The sequence below is a fragment of the Tribolium castaneum genome, chromosome 6 (assembly GCF_031307605.1).
Source record: "Tribolium castaneum strain GA2 chromosome 6, icTriCast1.1, whole genome shotgun sequence".
Classification (NCBI taxonomy): Eukaryota; Metazoa; Arthropoda; class Insecta; order Coleoptera; family Tenebrionidae; genus Tribolium; species Tribolium castaneum.
Genome location: NC_087399.1, coordinates 3508196 through 3517423, shown reverse-complemented (window position 1 = coordinate 3517423; position 9228 = coordinate 3508196). Strand labels below are relative to the sequence as shown.

The 9228-nt window shown below is 33.2% G+C and overlaps 1 protein-coding gene across 1 annotated transcript; it reads left to right on the top strand.

Annotated features, from left to right (window-relative positions):
* The first annotated feature begins 5839 nt into the window (after nt 1-5839).
* LOC657823 (pyruvate kinase) lies at nt 5840-7538 on the top strand. Its single transcript, XM_964258.4, has one exon. The coding sequence runs from the start codon at nt 5911-5913 to the stop codon at nt 7516-7518; it is 1608 nt and encodes a 535-aa protein (XP_969351.1). The 5' UTR covers nt 5840-5910; the 3' UTR covers nt 7519-7538.
* The last annotated feature ends 1690 nt before the right edge of the window (nt 7539-9228 follow it).

The following is a 9228-nucleotide window of genomic DNA, read 5'->3' as shown; positions in this document are numbered from 1 at the left end:
GTCACCCCCTAAATAAATATTTGGAGATTCCTGCGATAATAAATCTCATTACACGTTGCGGTTCAATTCACCGGAAAAGAATCGAAATTCCTGCGCCGCCACCTCACTTCAAACTCTATTCTCAAACTTTCTTTAATACATTCTCGGACCTTACGCAACCTTCAACACTGCCTTGTTCCGTTTTGATTTATTAACGTTTTTGTCGGATTCTTATGTGGTGTGTAGATGGCTTTGGGGGCTCATTCATCCTCCGGCTGCTAGCGTGAGAATCTCCGCAAGCGAGTTATTGCAAAATTTACACGTTTTAAGTCCAAACCACTGTATCTGCTATATCAACAATAAAATACTGAGACAAATTCGTGTACATTATTTAATTGTATGCAAGTTTTATCAAGCGACACGATTAGCTTTTTAAAATAAATGGTTTAGTCGGCGTCAACTTTTCATACGTAGACGTCCATAAAGCTTTAATAATACAATAAACAATAAAAGTGAATCCAGTTTTTTAGCAAATTATTTCATTTGGAAAAGTCCACTTCATCAGCTTCCAAAAATGCTGTGAATTATGCAAAACCAGGCGCGATTTTTTAATTTTTCATTCATTATACAGAACATTTCAAAATGGATATAGTGCTTGACTACGGAGATCGAAAGGCTAGGATACAAAACGACGTACAAATAAAGCGTTCCCGTCTTCGATAGTTTCGCTAATGTCGCCAGAGAGCGCAATTGTTCCATTACCGTCTAAGTTACCAGAGCGATGGTTGTATTCGTAAAACCGTTAAAAAATAGCAAATAAAAAAATACAGACAGTTATAAGATTGAATTTTCAATAGTAAGACGTAAACGTAATGCAAAAATTTTATCGTAAAATATATTTAAAAAATTTTTAAACTTTTACTAATATATATGTACAATAAGTCCCATATTTTTCACAACATTGCAAATACGGTTACAAATACAAGCAAAATTTTGCAAAATAATTGGGTTTTTGCGGAATAAACGATAAAAAATAGTAAATTATTTGTTATTTTTGACCAATTTTGGTAATTTTTTTGCCTTTTTAGTTTAATAAAAACAGGAATTTTGATTTCAAAATTTTAAATCCTTAACGTTATTTTTGACAATTCTGTGATTTATTGGCTTACTTTTTAAGAAAATTTGCACAATATTTGAGTGATTGCTGAACAAGGATTTAGAAAAGATAGATTGTTGGTCATTTTTCACTAAATTGGAAATTTCTTTATTGTAGTTTAATAGAAACAGGAGAAAGAAATTTATTTTATGTCAAAAAACGTATTCAAATTCTCAGAACTTGCCATTTTTGACATAATTTTGTAATTTATTTACTTACTTTTTAAGAAAAATTGGACGATTATTAAGTTTTCGCTTAATAAACGATTAAGAATAGTAAATTTTTGGTTATTTTCGACCAAATTTGGTAATTTTTTTTTCTAGTTTAATAGAAACAAGAAAAAAAACTAGGTTTTTAAAAACTTTTTTAAATCTTCAATGTTATTTTTGACATTATTCTGTGATTTATTGGCTTACTTTTAAAAAAAAATGCGCAATAATTAATTTATTACTGAACAAGCGCTTACAAAGATAAACTTTTGCGCTATTTTCCACCAAATTTAGTGATTTTTTTGTTTTAGTTTAATTAAAACAGGAGTTAAATTCTCAAAACTTATGTCATTTTTGACATAATTCTGCGATTTATTAACTTACTTTTTAAGAAATTTTGCAAAATTATTGAGTTTTTGCTAAATAAATTATTTAAAAAAGTTAATTTTTGGTTATTTTCGAGCAAAATTCGTGATTTTTTTGTACGATTCTAAAAAAAAAGAAAGAAAATTTTGATTTTTGGTTTCAAAACGTATTTAAATCTTCAGAACTCGCAAAAATAATTTAACTTTTGACATAATTTTTTGGATTTATTGGCATACTATTTAAGAAATTTTGCGAAATAAGTAAGTTTTTGATGAATATACACTTAGAAAAGATAAATTTTTGGTTATTTTCGACTAAACCTGGTATTTTTTTGTTCTAATTTAATAAAAACTGAAAAAAAAACTTGTTAAAATTTGCAGAAATTGCAAAAATAATGTACCTATTTTTAAACCTATTCGCAGCGTTATGAAAAATACGGAACAAAGCGCAATTTTTAAGGTTTAAGCAATGTTTTTCTCATGCTTTTTATAAAAAATTTATTCGTCAGTTTTTCTCAGACCATTAAGTGCAAAAGTCATCAATTTTTTTAATGTAAAGCTGGGATTTTTGTTTTGTCTCTAAGTTGTAGTCTCCTGTTTACTTAACCCAGGATATGGAAAAAAAACTCAAAATTTAAAAAATATTTTTATTAATTTACACAATCGTCTAATGTTATTATTGTGCGTTGGTAATACTCAAATACTTATATAAAGAACGTCAAAAATTAAAGTTAAAACGAAATAAGGAAAAAAACATTAAATAAAAATTCTGTAAGCGTGCGCTGGGTGGTTCCCTTGTTTGCGTCCGAGAAACGCCATAAAGGCTCATTTGTGCCCAAAAAGAGCTAAATAATAATTATTATGACAATACATCTCGCAAGAAAGAAGAAATTAAAGTGTGACTTGGCGACTGCTCCCATGAATACTCCATTTGTATTCGGACGTGTCCCACTTTCTAAATTTACAGCCCTTGTAAAAATTCTCCACGCGACAGCTCACCTTCAAGGCCAAATATTTACCTTCCATCACTCTAACGCTGAACATTCTCGTACAATTATGTAAAATCGGGTGTGAGACACGACCCCTTCTTTCAATTTCGAACACTTCAGATGTAGTATAACACATATTGTTAATCAAATCACTTCACTGGGGTCATGTGTAGGGGAAACAGTCACATTAGGGGGTACATGCCGAAATGGGGAATCTACGACCCTCCGAACGACAAGAAAGGTGTACACATAAGTGGGTTTATTGAGCATTTTCCGGCCTTTCGTCAATCAAACTTGCGATATTTCCACAATGATTGGGGCCGAAGACGCGCGTCTCGAGTGAGCTAATTAACATAAATCAAGGGATGATCCGACTTTGGAGAAAAATTTGCATGGTCTTCTCGATCGCCATTAATATTTAACGTCCGTCTTTGCGCTCGCCGTTACTTATGCATGCCAGGCAGAACTTGGGGGTGTTGTTACATTATCAAGGACGTCGCAGGATATTAGAGGGTGCGATATGATTGAGGGGGCGCACGCGACCCTTTCCCCAAACTTCCCAGACGCGGGTCAACAACATTATCGGCACATCTTGCCATTTGACGACATTTGACACGAACCGATCAACATTTTCACAAATAAATAATAATAAATACATTAATCACTCATTAAAAAAATTAAACTGTATTAAGTACCTATACACCAGCCGTTGCCAATGTAGAAGAGAAGAAAATGGAATCTGAGTTCTTTTAATTAAAGCTGTCAATACTACAGTGTGTTCAAAAATGGTCGTTTATCAAGAATATCAAGTCACCTCTGAAATTTGAGCGTAATGTGACGCTTAGTTTACGTTGTAAATGCCGTCAGAGTGACAGATACGTCAAAATAATGTAGGATTCGAATCTAAAATAAGAGAATACACAACAACAAAAGTAATATTTGAAACAACTTTGCCTAAAAATTAAGAAAAATTGGTAAAAAGTTAATGATTTGACAGAGATGACACTGAAACTACAATAATCATTTGAACAAAGCGGCACATTGAATTTAAATTCCATAGTCGACTTGATGAACAACCCTTTTTGAACACATTGTACCAAATAAGTTATAATATTTACATAAAAATCATCCCTCAGTTCAAAAAGATAAAAAACGTAATTTCAACTTCTATTGAAAAATTAAAAATGTCTTACAATTAAAAACATAAACATATAAAAAATTACTATTCTAGAAATAAATAATACAATTTTCATAAAAAAAGTCAAAAAATTTATACAACTCTACTAGAATTAATTATTACAAAATTAATTCCTAAAAATCGATTCAACACTATTATAATAAAATAATTTAAAAAAAACTATATTTCAAACTAAAAACAATACCAAAAAAAAACAAGAACATGAGAATTATTTAAAATACTATTATATAAATTTTTATATATTATATATTATAATATATAATATACAATATAATATAATATAAATATATATATATATATATATATATATATGTCAGGTCAGGTCAGGTTAGGTCATATATATATATATATATAATATATATATTTTAATATATATAAAATATATTAATATATATATAAAATATATATAATATATTTTATATTATATATCCTTGACTCCACAAGTTAAAATTTTAAATTAAAGGTATTGGCAACTTATTTTACCTGTTTTAAAACTTGATAACATCGTTTGTTCTTTACCACTAGGTTCTTTTCAAAATTTTCTGCAATGAGAAATAAGCAAAATAATAGCTTCAAAAAGAAAAGATCGTGACGTAACAAGCGTTTGTCATTATAGAATTCTCTTAAACACCAAAAATTTGACAGATATTTGAACATTTTTCTCACGTCTTTCACAAAATCAAAAATTAGCTACTTTTTCGACTAATTTCTGTTCTAAATTTTGTTCTGAACTTTGCGAAAACATCTGAGAAATTTTGATAAACTGTGACAGTGTCACCAAAAAAGTCACAAACCATTTGATCCTAATATTGCACTAATGCTCGCTAGGCGGTTATGACGTCATAATTTCAAATTCAAGTCGAAATAACTTGAGTTAGAGAGAAGATACAGAGAAACGGTTTTTACTAATGTAATAAGCGTTTTCAGTACTATCATTTAAGATAAAATTGTTATTTAAGTTGCCAATGCCTTTAAATTATTTAAATAAATTTATAAAACCAATAAATCTCCCTCAAAACTAATAAATTTAAAAATAATCAATGCAATATTAATAAAAAAAAATCTCGAACTCTACAGGAAAAATAAGAATAACATCCAAAATATAGGAATATAAAAACAATGAATACACACCCCAAAAAAAATTCAATATGAAAAAAAAATTCTTAGTTTGCTAAATCCTATTAATAAGAACAATTTTACCTAAAAAAATTATTGAAGAAAAGGCAGCAATATTGCTTGCTAATAAAAGAAATCAAAACATTGACAAGCTGGGTGTAATATTAATTAAACCCTTATTAACATAGAGACCACGTCTATAAAGACGCTCATAAGCCCGCCAATGTCTAACTAAAAAATATGCAATTAAAGACTTTATATCACTTTGCCGTAAACAAATTAATAAAACATAAAATCCACCAACAAATCTTAATCCAATAAAAATTACATTAATTATAATTCCAATTTCTTGAAAGATAATAAATTATTAACCGTATTATTCCGTATTATTTCAACATAATTCGTGCTAAAATTATTGAACCTGAAACGGGGGCTTCAACATAAGCCTTGAGAAGTCATAAGGAAACAAAAACATTGGAATTTTTATAAAAAACAATATATTAACCAATAAATAAATAAATAAACTATTTATTATCCCACATAAATAAAAATAATGTAAAGAATTAAACTTCCTATAACAAAAAATAAAGAAGCTAACAAAAGATAAAAAAACAAATAAACACCAGCTTCTAAACACTCCGGTTGATTTCCCCAACCAACAATCAAAATTAAAGTTGGAATTAAATTAATCTCAAAAAAATATATAAAAAATAAACAAACAACAATATAAGAAGACAATATCAATAATAAAAAGCAGACCAACTATTCTTAAAATAATTTTTTCTTTACCCAATAGCATTACTACAACTCCAAAAACTAAACACGTTTCAGCAACATTATCGACACATCTAGCCATTTGACAACATTTGACACGAACCGATCAAAATTCTCAGTAAAAATGGGCGAGACCACGGTCGTCCAAGGCGTCGGCAAGTGCCCCAAACTGCCCTGGATGGTGGAATTCCACTCAACCGCCGACGGAAAAATCTTCAACAATCAGCTGGACGCGGCGTTCGCGCCCACGTTTCTGGAACACTTGGCCCGCCTTCAGGAGAAAAGCCGCGTGCGGAGGAAGCGATTGACCCAATTTTCGGTCATAATCCCGCCCAGGATTTCCATCGAACACATCGAGGAGTTCCTAAAGGCGGGAATGACCGTCGCTTTGATCCGAATGGACTATTTCACCGTGGACGAGATCGAGGAGATGGTGGCGATGATCAGGAACGTGGTGGACGACTTTGGCAAAAAAATCGGACGGGTCTACCCCATTGCCATCGGCTTGGACGTCTCGGAACAGGAGATCAAGACCGGGAAACTGCTCAAACCACTGAAAGAGATTGAACTGGAAAAAGGGCAAACCACCAAAATTGTGGCCAAGCCCGAGTTCGCCAACCGGGTCAGCAAGGAGTTTATTTACGTCAATTATGAGAACATTGCCGATGTTGTCAAGCCTGGGGATAGTCTGATCATCGGTGATGATAACATTAGGATGTCGGCGATTGAAGTTGCCAGGGATATTATCAATTGTATCATCGAGAAAGCTGGGCTTTTAACCGACAATCTCTCGGTTAAGTTACCCAACGTTCCCATAACTTTACCCAAGACTGAATCGCACGAAAAGTTGATTCAAATCAAGGAAAAATGCGAAATTGATATTGTTTTCGTGGGACCGTCTAAACTGGACATGGTTAAAGAAACTTTAGGCCCCACTGTCCTCATTATCGCCAAACTTGAGTACGCGTCCTCTGTTGATTTCTTCGACTCTTTGGTGAAAAAATCCGATGGTGTTATAATCGACGGCGAGAAACTTATGGCAACGTCCAAAGAACGTGTTTTTTTGGTCCAAAAATCAGTCATTGCCAATTGCAATAAACTGGGCAAGCCTGTCCTAGCGGCGATCAATTGCCACGCAGTCACCAAATCGATAGTCAACGACATTGCCAACACCGTAATCGACGGAATCGACGGCTTGTTGCTACCCCCAGACCCCGACTTAATCGAGTCCATTTCACTAATTTGTAAAGCTGCAGAAGGTGCCGTTTACCAGAAACGCCTTTTCGATGACCTGGTTAGTCTGAAACCGCCTCCCATTGAACCAATCATCTCAATAGCCATATCAGCCGTCGAAGCTTCGTTCAAAAGTAACGCGGCTGCGATTATTCTGATTACGACGACGGGACGTTCGGCGAAATTGATTTCCTCCTTCAGGCCCAGGTGCCCAGTCATCGCCCTGACCAGGTTCGGGCGCATCGCCAAACAGCTCATGATCTACAAAGGCGTGATCCCGATTTTCTACGTCCAGAAGACGGGCGATACGTTCAAGGAGAACGTGGAGAAGAGCATCCAGCTGGGGATGACGTTTGGCAAAGTGAACGGCTACATCAGGATGGGGGACGCGGTCGTGGTTGTGTTCGGGACGCGGAATAACGTGGGGTTCAAGAACTGCATGGAGGTGGTGTTCGCGTCTGAATACGACACGATTCCCGACGACGACGAAGACTTGTAGTAATAAATTGTTTTGAACTTTCTGGCTTTTAATTTGGCGGAAAAGGTCACATGTCAAGTTAACGTTTCAATCAGAGGACCCTCGGTGCAGTTACGACAACCACAATAAAATTCCTAAACCGTGACAAAGCTGGTTGCCATTATCATTCATGTTTTAATATGGGGATGACATATGTGACGTGGGAAATTTGTCAAGTCGAACAAGTCTGTCCGATTTTGTTTAATTTCGCTTAAAACGATTTTTCAAAGTCTGGTGGCGGTTTTCTAAAGAAAGTAAAACTGGAAATAATCAATTCATTTCGGAGTTTAAAACTGAATAAGTGAGTGCGTCAACAGTCCATCACCGCGTTTATTGTGACAACTTGGGCTAGTTTAACCTACTTTCAAACCAACTTTACGACTCGGCCCAGCCAAAAGTGTCCCAAATTCTGGTTTATGGTTGACCTAATGAAATAGAAATTTTCCCGAAACTGTCAAGACGGCCATAAATCTAGTTTCGTTTTCAATGGTCTGATTTTACGAGCTAATTGGGCGCTACTGGGAATTTGTTCAAGAATCATCTTTCACTTTTAACAACAAAAAGAACTAAACAATCCTGCAAACAACAAATTATTAAGAGACGTAGACATAAGAACATTTTTTTAATTGCACTTCAATAAAATTGTTTTTTTTTTAATTTCTTTTTCATTTAGATGAAAAGAGATGTAAATAAAAGTATTGTCACTGATTACAACCTGCAGAAAAATTGATCACGACTAAGTTCGAACCAACGTTTTCCCAATTGCCGGTCAGGTGATTCTCTAACTAATAAATTTATACGAATGCGACTTAATTCGTATTATTAATGAAATTTAGAATTTTCAAGACGATTAGCAAGATTCCATTTAATTGGTAGAAATCAGCCGACATTTAAAATAATCGAGCACCAGTTTTTTGCCCACGTTTCAACCGCTTTGTGATTGGCCTGTCTTGCTATCAGGTGTGCACTAGTTCGTCAATATCCAATGACGAACACCTTCAATTTTTTGTGCGGTAGATAAGCAAGTTGGAGGTGATTCCTACATTTTTATTGGTCAAATACGCATTCCTGGAACAAATGAGACGGTAAACCGGGATCTTCCCAGGAAACTAGAATTTCGTCTTCAATGTTTCCAATTTTATGTAACTGACCAATTAATTTTATTTCAAATTGCATTTTTTTTTCGCTTTACAACAATTCCACATCATTTTCACTCTCACAAAACGAACTTCATGTTCATTTCAAATTTTTTTATAAAATTTAAATAAAAAATTAAATACGTTAATGGGCGAAAATTGTGGCTTTAAACTAAAAAAACTTTAGGTACAATTAAAGTGATTAGGAGATTTGAGTCGACATTAAATTTAAATCAAGGATTAAATTTTCTTATAAAAACGGCTCTTGAGTATTTAATTCTCCAATTATTTACCTCAAAAATTGTCAAATCAACATAAACGTGCACAGTTAAAAGTAGCAGTTCGTCTTCTGATTGTAAAGAAGATCTCCAAATCGACGTGTTAGATTTTTTCAAAAAATACAATGGTTAGAAGATTAATAAAAAAGATAATTTAGAGAACGAAGATTTTTTTAAGAAAACACAAATGCTGATGTTTGAAAGTTTTTAATTACAGAGCACTTGGCTAGAAACATTTGTTCTTTAACTTTTGTTTCCAATTCCCGAAGCTTAATTCT

What these genes read in the sequence shown, in the direction of transcription:
- LOC657823 (XM_964258.4), top strand. Translation starts at nt 5,911, where the DNA reads ATGGGCGAGACCACGGTCGTCCAAGGCGTCGGCAAGTGCCCCAAACTG.